This window comes from Scyliorhinus canicula, chromosome 17 (assembly GCF_902713615.1).
Source record: "Scyliorhinus canicula chromosome 17, sScyCan1.1, whole genome shotgun sequence".
In the NCBI taxonomy this organism is placed as follows: Eukaryota; Metazoa; Chordata; class Chondrichthyes; order Carcharhiniformes; family Scyliorhinidae; genus Scyliorhinus; species Scyliorhinus canicula.
In genome coordinates this window covers 92,198,575-92,213,603 of record NC_052162.1, presented here as the reverse complement: position 1 = coordinate 92,213,603, position 15,029 = coordinate 92,198,575, and the positions used below count along the sequence as shown (strand labels likewise).

The 15,029-nt window shown below is 48.1% G+C and overlaps 1 protein-coding gene across 1 annotated transcript in view; it reads left to right on the top strand.

The window, feature by feature from the left end:
• Window positions 1–11,858, top strand: part of LOC119951480 (sodium- and chloride-dependent neutral and basic amino acid transporter B(0+)-like) — a 90,629-nt gene extending 78,771 nt beyond the window's left edge. Inside the window, exon 12 of the mRNA XM_038774690.1 lies at window positions 11,705–11,858. Coding sequence (XP_038630618.1) covers window positions 11,705–11,842 — 138 coding nt within the window. The 3' untranslated portion in view covers window positions 11,843–11,858. The remainder of the gene's footprint in view (window positions 1–11,704) is intronic.
• Window positions 11,859–15,029: the final 3,171 nt, after the last annotated feature.

Sequence of the window (15,029 nt, the reverse complement as noted above, 5' to 3'; positions counted from 1 at the left end):
TGTTCGGGGCCTGTGTGGTGAGGTGGGTAGAGGTGGGTAACGTGTGCAACTGTACTGTTTCAGCGACAATCATGATGCCGATGGGTCGTCTTCATTTTGTTCCGGTTTTCCTATGCCTTTGAGTATCTTCGTATCTTTCTGAGGGATCAAGCATAGTATCTGTTATAATCGTGTTTTTTAACATCTCGTATGTCTGTCTGTCTCTCCTTAACGTCAATGTCCAATTAGAATCGTCACCATATGTGACTCCCTCATTTTTTTTAAACAACCATTTGCGGAGACAAGACATCCGTAAAAAAAATTCTGTGTCACTGTGCGAGCACTCTCGCAGCCTGTGGTCGATGGGCTGGGTGGGCGGACAATTTCTCTGTCCTCTGCGAACTTGTGTTTCTGACATGTAAATAGTATGTGAGGGCTAGCAACCGAAGGGTTGCCGGAAAGGGCAAAAGTTGTGGCAAAAAGCATTCTTTAAACCACAGGGAGGAAAAAAACAGTAGAAGAGTTTTGAAAACAATTATCCGAATGGGGTGATACGTATGATCTGCAGCAGGGTAAGAATGGGTGGGATCCCTGGGTAGGGCGGTGATCAGTGCCGTTGCTCCACTACCCGAGCTTGGCTGACCAAATGTATAGGGGTCCTCAGGCAGGGCGGGGATAAGTGCCATTACTCCACTGCCTGAATGACCTTCCAAGAGCGGTAAGAATTTGTAACTATATGGGCTCCAGGCAAACTTGTTTCACTAACTGCCATGTGGCGTCAGAGGAGTAGTTATGACTGCATCAAGAAAGCACCCGTGAGGACGAAAAACAAAGTCGAACAAGAGAGAGCGAATAACATTTATACACAAACTAAACATAAAAGCGGGCAGGTTCCATCAGAGAATAGGACACCGTAAATCTCAATCAGTTCCTGACTCTCATCATCTGGATACCTCAAGGTTCCATTCCAAAAAGATTTTCGAAGAGGTTACCATGGTGGGAGTCAGACTTGGAGTTGTCGCCATCTCCCGGGTGCCAAACTCGTTCATGGAGTTTGCGTGCTAACGCGGCGCGTGCCAATGTGGGGTCCATTTTGTCATTCCTAGTCAGACGATGGGCCATTTACAGGGCGGGTGTGTCGTAGCTGGGCTTTTTTTGCATACCTATTGGGGTTGTTTTGAGCACAAATTAAACAGTATTCAACATAATGGGACACGTCGGTTTTCAAATCAGGCCACCAGCAGAGGGGTCTCAGGTGGGCAAGGGTGGATTTTGTCCCTTGGTGTCCATGTCCATCATGGAACTTACAAATTATCTCATTCCTGTCCTGGGTGGGGACTACATAATTTCCATCTTTTAAAACGATTCCCTCATGGACCGTCAAAGAATTCCTAAACTTTTCATAGGGAGCTGAGAAGTTTCCTTTAAAAATTTCTTTTAATGCCTCATCTTCTTTTTGTGCCTGGGCTAGGTCTTGGATGTTAATCTTAGATACTTAGATACTTAGAACAGTACAGCACAGAACAGGCCCTTCGGCCCTCAATGTTGTGCCGAGCAATGATCACCCTACTCAAACCCACGTATCCACCTATACCCGTAACCCAACAACCCCCCCCTTAACCTTACTTTTTAGGACACTGCGGGCAATTTAGCATGGCCAATCCACCTAACCCGCACATCTTTGGACTGTGGGAGGAAACCGGAGCACCCGGAGGAAACCCACGCACACACGGGGAGGATGTGCAGACTCCGCACAGACAGTGACCCAGCCGGGAATCGAACCTGGGTCCCTGGAGCTGTGAAGCATTTATGCTAACCACCATGCTACCATGCTGCCCATCTGTGAGATCTGAACTGTGTGTAACTGGGGAACTCAAGGGGGGTTGCCAAAAGTGGCCATGTCGTGAGCCTGCCTTCGCTAGGGCGTCATCTTTCACCTTACCGGGTGGCGAGGAATGATGGTGACTTCTTACTTTAACTATGCCATATTTCCTGCCTTTAGCTGTCTGAAGGATATGTTTGAGCCATGGGGCTGAGGGCAAAGGTTTTCCCTCGGCGGAAATAAATCCTCTCGATTCCCACAGGAGTAGGAATTCTGTTAGGCTGTTGCAGACATATAATCTGTCCAAATATATGTCTGCAGGGCTCGGGAAGAATCGGGGTGCTGGACAATGGCTGCTAACTCGGCTGCCTGCGAACCTAAGTGTCCAGGCAACTTTAAAGCTATCTCTTCTAAAGCGCATCCTTGCTTGTCCTCTACATAAATACCACAGCCTGTTATCCTTTTTCCCTCAAGGACTGTGGAGGAGCCATCTACGTAAATTATCAGTGCTTTGTCTGTGGGCTGGGGTCTGTCACCAGTCTTTCTTGGTACCGACTTGGGAACAAAGGGGCCTGTGCTGTGCTTGGGGGCTATGATCTCGCACTCATGTGTGGTACCTGCATAATGCAAATTATCGGCCAGAAACTTGTGAGTTTTTGGCGGTTTTACAGTGATGTAGCGTCCTGTAGGAGAAGGGTCCATCGCGCTGCTCGAATTAGGCTTACTGTGTCGTCTTTTAGTCTGCCGTCCAATAAAAGCTGTGTCGGGGTGTGCTTGGTCAAAATGGTTACTGGATTGAGCCCGGTTATGTACAAGAAGTACTGTACCACCCAGAAAACTGCTAGCAGGTGTCTCTCGCAGGCTGAAAATCCCTGTTCCACCGGACCTAAGACTCGTGAGGCGTAGGCTATGGGTCCTAGATGATCATGCCTTTCCTACAGGAGTACGGTCGAAAGGGTTTGGTCTGTGGTCGCAACCTCTACCGCGTATGGGGTGTGTGGATCTGGGGCTTGCAAAGCGGGGGCTGTGCTTAGGGCCTGTTTCAATGCATCCACAGCATCCGAGTGCTGTGGAAGTCATTTCCATGGGGCCTGTTTAGGAGATCAGAGAGTGGGGCTGCTTTTATGGCGAATCCGTCTAATGGTTCCTACAATATCCAACCAGTCCTAAAAATGACTGGAGTGCTGTAACGTTTTGGGGCAAGGACAAATTTATAATGGAATCAATGCGTTTGAGTTCTATCTCACGCTTCCCATGTGTGATGACCGTACCTAAATATGTGACTTTTTCTGAAGGATTTGGGCTTTCTTGGGATTAATTTTGCAACCAATCGATGTGAGTAGTTCTAATAATTCAGAAAGAAGCGATATGTGCTCTTCCTTGGTGTCCGTCTGCAGGAGGAAGTCGTCCACATACTGAACAAGGCATTCAGGGTGGGAAAATTTAGATAAGCCATTTGCCAATTGTCTGTGAAAGATGGAGGGGGAGTTGTGGAAGCCTTGTGGAAGGCACGTCCATGTGTACTGCTGTCCCTGGAAGGTGAATGCAAATTTATACTGGCATGCTTTGTCCAGTGGTATGGACCAAATGCCATTACTGATATCTAACACCATAAAAATTTTGACTGAAGTCCCTGTCTCAACATGGTCTTGGGAATCGTGGCAATGGTGGGGGCTGCTAGGGGAGTCACTTTGTTCAGTTCCCTGCGTTGATGGTCAGTCGCTATGATCCATCGGGTTTTCTTACTGGCCAAATCGGGGCATTATTTGTCGATGCAATGGGTCGAATCACGCCTTGATTCAATAAACCTTGGCTATCTCTCCCTCGGCCAGCTAGGGGAAGCCGTACTGTTTCTGGGGCTTGGGATCGGGACCTGTAATGTTTACTACACCTGGGATTTTGCCGCAGTCAAGCTTGTGCTGGACAAATGCTACCTTATGTCTTTTCAAGCCCTCTAACCGCTTTGTCTGTGGTAATGGTTTGTGGATCAAACCAGGACTCTCCTACTGAGCTGATTCTATGGGCATACTCTCCTACTGTGAGTGTGGCGGGGGCTCGCGCTGCTCTCGCCATTTTCCATATGCATCGGTTGACTGAGTCGAATGAAAGGTTGTGTGCACTCATGAAATCCGTGTCTAGGATGTGTTCTGCTGCCTGGGCTAAATCTACTAAAACAACAGAGTGTTTTGTCCTAATATTACCGAGCTGTACATACACAGGGGCTGTGATGTGTCCTTGCTGGAGGTGACCTGTAAAGCCACTGAGGGTAATGGTATCCATCGTGGCCCATATCTCTTTCAGGAACATGGTGGAGGAGTTTAACGTGGTTTGGGACCCTCCTGTGTCCCAAAGGAACTCTACGGGGTGTCCCCGGACTGTGCCTGCAATGACCGGTCTTCCGGACTTATCCCAAAGGGTATCACAGACCCAAGTGGGGGAGCCTGAACACCGTCATTCAGTGCCATTCTTGGCCGAATTATCTGGTCGGGCGCTCACACTGTGAATGGGTCGGTTATTGTTTCTGGGGCGGTGCGTTTGGGTGCTGATTCCTTTGTTGCTTCGGGGGGCATTGCATTCTCATGCGTAATGTCCCTCATGTCCATAATTATAGCATACCGGTATCTTGGGGTGTGGCGCTGTACCTCTGCCTTCATTTACCCATGCAGGGTCTTGGTGTGCCCTTACTGGATTCATTGTGGCGTACACTCTTTCCTGCCCTGTCTTTTTATGTATAGACTGTTCCCAAGCTCTGGACAATCGTTTCGGAACCCATACTTCATTGTGTGCTGAGTCTGAGGTGTCATATGTAGCACATGCCTTCTGTCCTGCCTCTGCGGCTTGGGATACCAACGGGTCCATTTGGCCGTATTGTCTGCTGATAAATAGGCCCGGGCTAACTCACCAAATGCAGCAGTAAAATGGATCCAAAGGCGTCCAGCAAACGCTGTTGGATGCTCTCCCTTTTCTGCCTGCACCAGTTGAGTCCATCTACCGGAACTCCTCTATTACATCCTATGGCGTCTAAAATGGCCGTTTTCATTTCTTGGAGGCTACCTCCTCCTACGTTTTGTGGGTCGGGAAGGGCTGAACTAACTGAGGGGTCTAAGCACATAACTATGAGCTTTACTTGCTCCGGCTCATCTAAACTATACATGAGGGTTTGTTGTTTTACTAACTCGAAAAAGTGATGTGGATCCGATGTGGGGTGGAAAGTATCTAACTTCTCGCGGACATCTCGTAACTGGGTGATTGTTAATGGCGTGATGTACACAAAATCGGGTTGGCCTTCTGTGGTAACCCTGCGCTGCGTGGTAATGGGGTTCATTGGGTTGGGTGCTGCCTGTGCAATCGGTGGTGCGGGTGCTTTTCTTTTTGGGGCCTGGGGGGCTCTATTTTGATTCTCGGTCTCGCTTACGTACCGTTGGGCCGTTTCACTGAGTTCCTGCCAATCGGGGCCATGTTCCTGGTCTAGCTGCGGGCTAAAGGTGTCTCTAAACCGATTTTGAACTGATAGCAGGGATTGCAACCTTGCAATTTGCTGCCTGCATTTGGCATGATCCACCAAACTCTGCATCTGTTCCCTGGTGGAACTGTGGAGTGCTCAGAAGGCTGCCTTTAGATCATCGCACTGTTTCTTTAACTGCTGTACCTGATTATCTTGTCTCTTGTACCATTGCAGCACGTTGTGTGTCCTGGTAGGCCATATCTTACTGGATTTGGAAGCTGCTAAGGTGGGCAAGACAGGATCGATGTGCCCTCTTGACATCATCCGTTTCCTTTTCCTTCGCTGCTAACTGCTCCCGGAGCTGCACATTTAATCTCTCGCTTTCACTGATAGCTCCCTCTCTTTCACCTCAAGCTGTTTGCGGAGCGTCCTTGCAACCTCCTCTGTGCCTCGCAATTGTGCCAGACAGGACACGATTGCCATCGGCTTACAAACCTTAGTCAAACTCTTCTTATGGATCTCGGTCAGGCTGTCCCACCAAGTCTGTCCTATGCTGCCAGGACCTGTCTCTTCATTCGCGCAAAACTCAGACCATAGGGGCCATCCTTTCCCCTTAGGGTATCTCCTAATCTCTTCTTCCCATACGGGACACTGTTCTGATCTACTGGCCGCTGCGACCTCGGGCTCTTGTGGATGCATAAGACGTTCCATTGCCTTCATGGCCATCCCTACAATTACTTCTGTCTCCCGGAAATTTGGAACAAGGGGAATAAAGAGGTGGTGCAAACACGGGTACGGCTCAAGCTATTTTCCGATTGACACAAGTCCCGAAAGTTTCACGCAACAAAATCTATCGAGTTTACCTTATATCCCTTTGTTAGTACGCATGCAAATTACACACTTCCGAATTCTGGAGGTTTGATCGATACTGGTTTCACTTGTGGTTTCTTTTATTTTGCCAATTTGAATTCTAATTCAAACGCTTTTGTGGGTTCTCTCGGAGTGACACGGCTACTTCTGGGTCGAGACCCGTCAGATGTTGACAATAACTTGCGCGTTTCTTTTACTTTGTCTTTCTGTGGCTCTGTTCCAATTATGGCAATCAGTGAGTTTGCCCTTCTTTCTATGTTATCTATGTCTTAATGCTTAGAGTCGCCAGGTATCAAATGATACCGCTACAAGTTTCAATCGGCTATCGATCAAAGAGCCAAACATCAGTTAGTTAGTTCAAGGTCTGAGCCTGCCTGAGTATTGGCTTGTCCGTTCTACACACCAGGCTTTGTGAGTTTCTCTGTATCTTGTTGGACGTGGCCATCCCAGATGGCTACAGTGGTGCACCACAGTATACCCCCCCCCCTCCCCCCCTCCGAGGGTATCCTGCTTTGTGGTGGTCTGCACTGCCCTCGACAACCTGGCACAGCAGCGGGGGAACATGCTGGAGGAGGATGAGAGGGATAGGCCATTGTCTGAGGAGGAGTGGTATTGTCACTGGACTAGTAATCCAGAGTCCCAGAGTAATGCTCTGGAGACATGGGTTTGAATCCCGCCAGGACAGATGGTGGAATTTGAATTCAATTAAAATATGGAATTAAAAGTCTAATGACGACCATTGTCGATTGTTGTAAAAACCCATCTGGTTGTGCTTCAAGGAAGGAAATCTGCCATCCTTACCTGGTCTGGCCTACATATGACTCCAGACCCACAGCATTGTGGTTGACTCTTAAGTGCCCTCAGGGATGGGCAATAAATGCTGGCCCAGCCAGTGACACCCACATATCATGAATGAATAAAGAAAAAAATATACACAAGGCAGGAAGTGATGATCACTCGCTGTGAAGTAAGATCAGGTGTTCCACAGTTTATACCAAAGTCTAATTCCTATCTTTTTTCTGACACCCATTCACTAGACAGGGTCTGAATTGGGGGCTATTAATCTTGGACCACTGTGCCTCCAGCTACACATAGTGGGTGGGATTCTCTCAGCCCACGCCTGGTCGGAAGATCGCTGGGCCGGGCGGAATCACGCGCCGCCGCCCCGACACCGGTCGGCGCAGCGCCGGTCGCTGTAGTGCTGTGCTGGCCTACTGAGGGGCTCGGAATCGCTGCTCCTGAGGGCCTATTGATGCCGTTGTGAAACGCGACGGTGATTACGATGGCGTGAACACTTAGCCTCAGGATCAGAGAATCCCGCCCAGTACCTCCGACACGTGCTCGCCCCCACCCCTTCCCCCCACCACATACCCTCCCCAGTGCCCATTCCCTCTATCTTGATGCCCTTGGCATACTTCCTCTGGAGGGACTGGAGCCGGAGGGCCATGGCCGACACTGGTGTCACAGGCAATGCTGTCTCACCCTGTTCTGCCCGCTGCCCTTGAGATGCGCCTTTATCAGGAGAGGTGATTCAGAAGAACAGGAAACTGCCCTCGACTCCTTGGTGATAGGCTCTGGGTTGACCTCCAGTGCTCCTCAGTGACTGGGCCATGCTCTGCAGTGCCTCAACAATGTCCACCACCTGCGGCTGGGACATGTCCCTCAGTGACTGGGACATGATGTCAAAGCTCTCAGCCATGTTTATCACAGACTAAGCCATGCCTTGGACAGCACCACTCAAGATGTTGCAGGCTGCAGGCTTTTCACTGCAGATGCCATCCAATGCCCCCGTAGCCATTGGGACTCCTCTAATCGCCTATGCACTCTCTGAAATGTTGCTGACATCCCCTCCTGAATCTCACTGCCATGTCTTAGCACCTGCATCAGCTCTGGGAGAACCTTCTCCGGAGGCACGGCATCTGACTGGGAGCCAGCTGAGCCCTGGAATCCAGCAGATCTCTGACTGCTGACTCCCTTCGATTTTCCTGCCTCCACCTGATGTCACCAGCAACAGTGTGATGGGGGGGGTGGGGGTTGGGGATGAGATGACTCCAGACGGTCCAGCCCCAATAGATGTAGATCCTGCGAGAGAATGGCTATGTGGTCATTGAGCAGGAAGGATCGCTTTGTCTGACATGAACAACACACTTGAGACAGGTCAACTGGGAGAAGAGGCAGTGGATCCGAGTGACTGCTCTCTCGTCCATCAACGCTGCGATCTCCAGGGCCAGTTCCTCAGAAGAGAGTGAGGACTCGGATATCTGGTATCTTTGCCCCCCCCCCCCCCCCCCCCCACCCCCCCACCCCCCTCCCCTGGCTTTTTCCCATTCATCCTGCAGGGACAGAGAAAGGGATTTGTGAGCCGTGCACTTGATGGGTCAGAGGGTCTATAGAAGGTGGCATGTGAGGTGCCAGGGGGTTCTGAGGAATACGCATGAAGATTGGATTTGGGGAGAGTGTGATGTCTCAGCCGGTGATTTGGAGGGGGGGATTTTGATGGGTGGCAGCGATACTGATGCCAGGAGAGTGATGGTAATTTATTCTTACAGCAGTGGAGATCATTGGTCTTCTTCTGACATTGGGCACTGTTCTGCCTGGTCATGCTGCCCGGACAGACAGCCACTGCCAATGTGGTGTTGGTGACCCTACTGCTGGTCCTCCAACCCCCCCCCCCCCCCCCGGGGAACAGGATATGCACATCGCAACCACAGTGTCGAGAAGCCTTTGGCAGGTCGACATCCGCAAAGCGATGAGCAGGTCTGTGCGCTGCCATGCTTGTGTGTTGACTGGAGTGGGCGGTGAGGGATCATTTAAAAGCAACTCCTTGTTAGCGGCAAGATGCTGAGTTGTGAGAGTGGAAAATAAGACAGTGATTCAGCCAGTAATGGCAAAATACTCCAAGAGGGCATAGGTTTAAGGTGAGAGTGGAGAGATACAAAAGAGACCAGAAGGGAAATTTCTCAACACAGAGGGTGGTGAGCTTCTGGAATAGTCTGCCAGTGGCAGTGATAGAGGTGGGTACGATTTTAAAAAGCAGTTGGACAGTTACATGGGCAGTGTGGATATAGAATGATATGGGCCAAATGAAGGCAAGTGAGACTAGCTAAAGTTAGACTTGAGGCTAAAATAAATCTCCAGCAACTTTAAATGAACAAAGCAGAGAGTAACCCCATCATCACCTTTCAAAACCTGATGTTACATAATATGGATCAGGGTACTTGCTGGTGAATTGATAAGAGTGATAACTGCTCTCAGTAGAGACTTTAAACATGATGTGGTTCTTTTAAAAGGATTTTTTTGTCTTATGGATGTAAAAAGGAAAGTTTAAGGATTACTTAGAGTGTTGTATTCTTTGGGGTTATATTTGAATTGATGATTGCTAAGATGTTCACTGTATGTTTTAAAAAGATTAACTGTGTTCATAGAATAAGCATTGTTTTGCTTTAAAAATACTTTTAGATTTGTGCTGCACCACACGTGTAGAATGGGCCATGTGCTCCCCATACTGCAATCTAGTAAAAGTTGTGGGTCAGGTGATCTCCATGATATACTTTGGAGTTCTCTAAACCCTGGCCCATAACAAATTGGGTCTCGTCCGGGTAAAAGTCTATCTATTGGGTTGGCTTTGCGAACTTAAAGGGTGAAGGGTGAGCATATTGTGGTAGCTTTTCAGGTGTGGTATTTTAGTTTAAGTAGGGAGTGTGTTGTGGACAATGGCTCTTTCAGAGGCTCAGAAGTTTTTTTTGTGGGGGAGATGGTCACACGCAGTACCTTACAGACAGAGACTAAAAATAAACTGTTATTTTTGGCAAATACATTGCATTTAATATTACTTGCCAAGGTACGAAAAGATGAGGTACTAACGACAGTAGCTGAGCATTTCAAATTGCCTGACGCATTAGAAATGGCAAAGCTTCAGTTACAAACCAAGCAACTTGAACATGAAAACGAATTAAAGCAGCTTGAATAGGAAATGAGAGAAAAAGAAAGAATGGCCCTGGCAAAACAAAAAGAGAGAGAAAGGGAGATACAGATCAGGAAAAAGAAAAAAAGAGAGAGAAAGAGATAGGGACGGGGAAAAAAAGGAAGAAGAAAGGAGAAAAGAAAGAATAGGCCGAGGAGAAGAAAAATAAAGAGAAAGGGAAATACAGATCAGAGAAAAAGAAAGAGAGAGAGAGAGAAAGAGAGTGAGAGGAAAAAGAAAGCAAGAGAGAGGACAGGGAAAGAGAGAGAGAGTTTGAACTTCAGAAAATGGCCATGAAATATGACAGTCAGTTAAGATTGGCATATGGAAAGAAAAACGTACAGTTGGAGGATAGTGATAGAACATAGAACATAGAAAAATACAGCACAGAAAAGGCCCTTCAGCCCACGATGTTGTGCCGAATCTTTGTCCTAGATTAATCATAGATTATCATGGAATTTACAGTGCAGAAGGAGGCCATTCGGCCCATCCACTCTGCACCAGCTCTTGGAAAGAGCACCCTACCCGAGGTCAACACCTCCACCCTATCCCTATTACCTAGTAACCCCACCCAACACTAAGGGCAATTTTGGACACTAAGAGCAATTTATCATGGCCAATCCACCTAACGTGCACATCTTTGGACTGTGGGAGGAAACCGGAGCACCTGGAGGAAACCCACGCACACACAGGGAGGATGTGCAGACTCCGCACAGACAGTGATCCAAGCCGGAATCGAACCTGGGACCCTGGAGCTGTGAAGCAATTCTGCCACCCACAATGCTACTGTCCTTAAAATGAAATGAAATTAAATGAAAATCGCTTATTGTCACAAGTAGGCTTCAAATGAAGTTACTATGGAAAGCCCCTAGTCGCCACATTCCGGCGCCTGTCTAGGGAGGCTGGTGCGGGAGGATGAAGCAAAAGAGCTTCATAGTCGAAGGCTTGGTGGGGATCTTTTTAAGTATGCCCACGCATTGCCAAAGTTCAATGAGAAGGAGGTAGAAGCCTTTTTAATTTCATTTGAGATGTTGGTATTACTGATTCAAACAAAGTTGGTCAGTAGAGCTAGTGATATAGGAGGGATGTCCAAGGTAGGTTCTTTATATAGAGAGTGGTTAGGGTGTGGAATGGACTGCCTGCTGTGACAGTGGAGTCAGACACTTTAGGAACTTTCAAGCGGTTATTGGATATGCACATGGAGCAGAACAAAATTACAGGGAGTGGGATAGCTTGATCTTGGTTTTGGACAAGGCTCGGCACAACATCAAGGGCCAAAGGGCCTGTTCTGTGCTGTACCGTTCTATGTGTTCTATGTGTGTTCTCTAGCTTAGTAATAGAAACTGGGCGACATGTACAAGCTGGGCCAAAGGGCCTGATTCCATGCTGTAAACATCTATGACTATGACTCATGGGAATTCACTTTCAGCACTAAGTGCCATTAACACGGGCCGCGATCTCGCCAACCCGGGCTGTCGAGAAACACTCCGTCAATCGTGCCAAAAACGACACTTAGAAATATGTCAGCTAAATCGTGCTCAATGTTTCTACACCTTAGGTGTTGATGATCAATAAAAATCAGGCAGAAATCATTAAATGTTTCATTTTGATCTTATTTTCTCAGAAAATTTCTGCCGCTTGCACATCAGCTCCTGATTGGGGTCCATACTTGGAAGAACACAGAGAGGGAAGATATGGAAATAAGCCTGATTCTACAAAAGGCTCTAACTGTATCAATCTTGTGGTCGCTCATGAGATGTGAAAATTTGAAACTAAATTTTGACCTGAAAATCTAGTGCATTCTAGTCATGCATTGCTAATTGCTGTCTGAGTTCTCCAGAACAGGTTTGCACTGGAGTGCTGAGCTTGTGGCATTGAGTGCTACAGTGAGAGTTTGGTGACTGAGGGAGTATAAGGGTCGATTTTTATTTAAAGTCAAGTATTTATTTTATTTAGTTAATTAACTTAAAAGTTGCTGTTTGGTCCAAAAGAAGGTGAATTTTGAATCAGCTTCAAACAAGGTTCTACTTGTACTTACTTGCAGCTGGAGCTTGTTAATTAGTTAATTGGATTAGGCCAGTTTTCAGAGGCGAGAGTCACAGCATAAATAGGAGCTAGTTACAGTGCAGACTTTGTTTGCACTGGAGTGCTGAGCTTGTGGCATTGAGTGCTACAGTGAGAGTTTGGTGACTGAGGGAGTGCTGAGCTTGTGGCATTGAGTGCTACAGTGAGAGTTTGGTGACTGAGGGACTGCTGAGCTTGTGGCATTGAGTGCTAGTGAGAGTTTGGTGACTGAGGGAGTGCTGAGCTTGTGGCATTAAGTGCTACAGTGAGAGTTTGGTGACTGAGGGAGTTAGGTGAAGAGGGAGAAAGGTGTTCCTTACATTTCATTTCCTATATTTATCAAAGAGCGTGAAGGGAGCCAGGAGTTTAGAGTACAGCTGACTGGGAGCAGAGTCGGAGGGCGGAGGTCCAGTTGGTCCACGGGGCAGCTAATTCTGTAAAGTAAGAGGGGATGGAGGCTAGGGCAGTTGCATGCTCCTCCTGTAGGATGTGGGTGGTGAGGGAAACCACTGGTGTCCCCGCTGACTATACCTGCGGGAAGTGCACCCAACTCCAGCTCCTCAGAGACCGTGTTAAGGTACTGGAGCTGGATGAACTTCGGATCATCCGGGAGGCAGAGGGAGTTATCAAGAAGAGTTACAGGGAGGTAGCCACACCAAAGGCACTGGACAAGAGTAGCTGGGTTACAGTCAGGGGAAAGAAAACTAACAGGCAGACACTGCAGGGATCCCTCGTGGCCGTTCCCCTTCAAAACAAGTATACCATTTTGGATGCTGTTGGGGGGGGATGACCTACCGGGGGAAGGCCCCAGCGGCCAGGTCTCTGGCAATGAGTCTGGCTCTGGGGATCAGAAGGGAAGGGGGGAGCATACAAAAGCAATGGTAATAGGAGATTCAATGGTTAGGGGAATAGATAGGAGATTCTGTGGGCGCGAGCGAGACTCCCGAAAGGTATGTTGCCTCCCGGATGCCAGGGCCAGGGATGTCTCGGATTGTGTCTTCAGGATCTTGAAGGGGGCAGCCAGAAGTCGTGGTGCACATTGGTACCAATGACGTAGGTAGGAAAAAGGGTGTGGAGGTAATAAACAAGTTTAGGGAGTTAGGCTGGAAGTTAAAGGCCAGGACAGACTGAGTTGTCATCTCTGGTCTGTTGCCGGTGCCACGTGATAGCGAGGCTAGGAATAGGGAGAGAGTGCAGTTGAACACGTGGCTGCAGGAATGGTGTAGGAGGGAGGGCTTCAGGTATTTGGATAATTGAAGCGCATTCTGGGGAACGTGGGACCTGTACAAGCAGGACGGGTTGCATCTGAACCAGAGGGGCACCAATATCCTGGGGGGGAGGTTTTCTAGGACTCTTCGGGAGGGTTTAAACTAATTTGGCAGGGGAATGGGAACCGGATCTGTAGTCCAGCAACTAAGGAAGCCAATAGTCAGGACGCCAAAGCACGTAGTGATGCGGTGGGGAAGGTAACACTGACAAAGGAGAGTACTTGCAGGCAAGGAGATGGGTTGAAGTGTGTATACTTTAATGCAAGAAGCATCAGGAATAAGGTGGGTGAACTTAAGGCATGGATCGGTACTTGGGACTACGATGTGGTGGCCATCACGGAAACTTGGATAGAAGAGGGGCAGAAATGGTTGTTGGAGGTCCCTGGTTATAGATGTTTCAACAAGATTAGGGAGGATGGTAAAAGAGGTGGGGGGGTGGGGTGGCATTGTTAATTAGAGATGGTATAACAGCTGCAGAAAGGCAGTTCGAGGGGGATCTGCCTACTGAGGTAATATGGGTTGAAGTCAGAAATAGGAAAGGAGCAGTCACCTTGTTGGAAGTTTGCTATCGCCCCCCCAATAGCAGCAGAGATGTGGAGGAACAGATTGGGAAACAGATTTTGGAAAGTTGCAGAAGTCACAGGGTAGTAGTCATGGGTGACTTCAACTTCCCAAACATTGAGTGGAAACTCTTTAGATCAAATAGTTTGGATGGGGTAGTGTTTGTGCAGTGTGTCCAGTAAGCTTTTCTAACACAGTATGTAGATTGTCCGACCAGAGGGGAGGCCATATTGGATTTAGTACTTGGTAATGAACCAGGGCAGGTGATAGATTTGTTAGTGGGGGAGCATTTTGGAGGTAGTGACCACAATTCTTTGACTTTCACTTTAGTTATGGAGAGGGATAGGTGCGTGCAACAGGGCAAGGTTTATAATTGGGGGAAGGGTAAATACAATGCTGTCAGACAAGAATTGAAGTGCATAAGTTGGGAACATAGCCTGTCAGGGAAGGACACAAGTGAAATGTGGACTTGTTCAAGGAACAGGTACTGCGTGTCTTTGATATGTATGTCCCTGTCAGGCAGGGAAGAGATGGTCGAGTGAGGGAACCATGGTTGACCAGAGAGGTTGAATGTCTTGTTAAGAGGAAGAAGGAGACTTATGTAAGGCTGAAGAAACAAGGTTCAGACAGGGCGCTGGAGGGATACAAGATAGCCAGGAGGGAACTGAAGAAAGGGATTAGGAGAGCTAAGAGAGGGCATGAAATATCTTTGGCAGGTAGGATCAAGAAAAACCCCAAGGCCTTTTACACATATGTGAGAAATATGAGAATGACTAGAGCGAGGGTAGGTCCGATCAAGGACAGTAGCGGGAGATTGTGTATTGAGTCTGAAAAGATAGGAGAGGTCTTGAACAAGTATTTTTCTTCAGTATTTACAAACGAGAGGGGCCATATTGTTGGAGAGGACAGCGTGAAGCAGACTGATAAGCTCGAGGAGATACTTGTCAGGAAGGAAGATGTGTTGCGCGTTTTGAAAAACTTGAGGATAGACAAGTCCCCCGGGCCTGACGGGATATATCCAAGGATTCTATGGGAAGCAAGAAATGAAATTGCAGA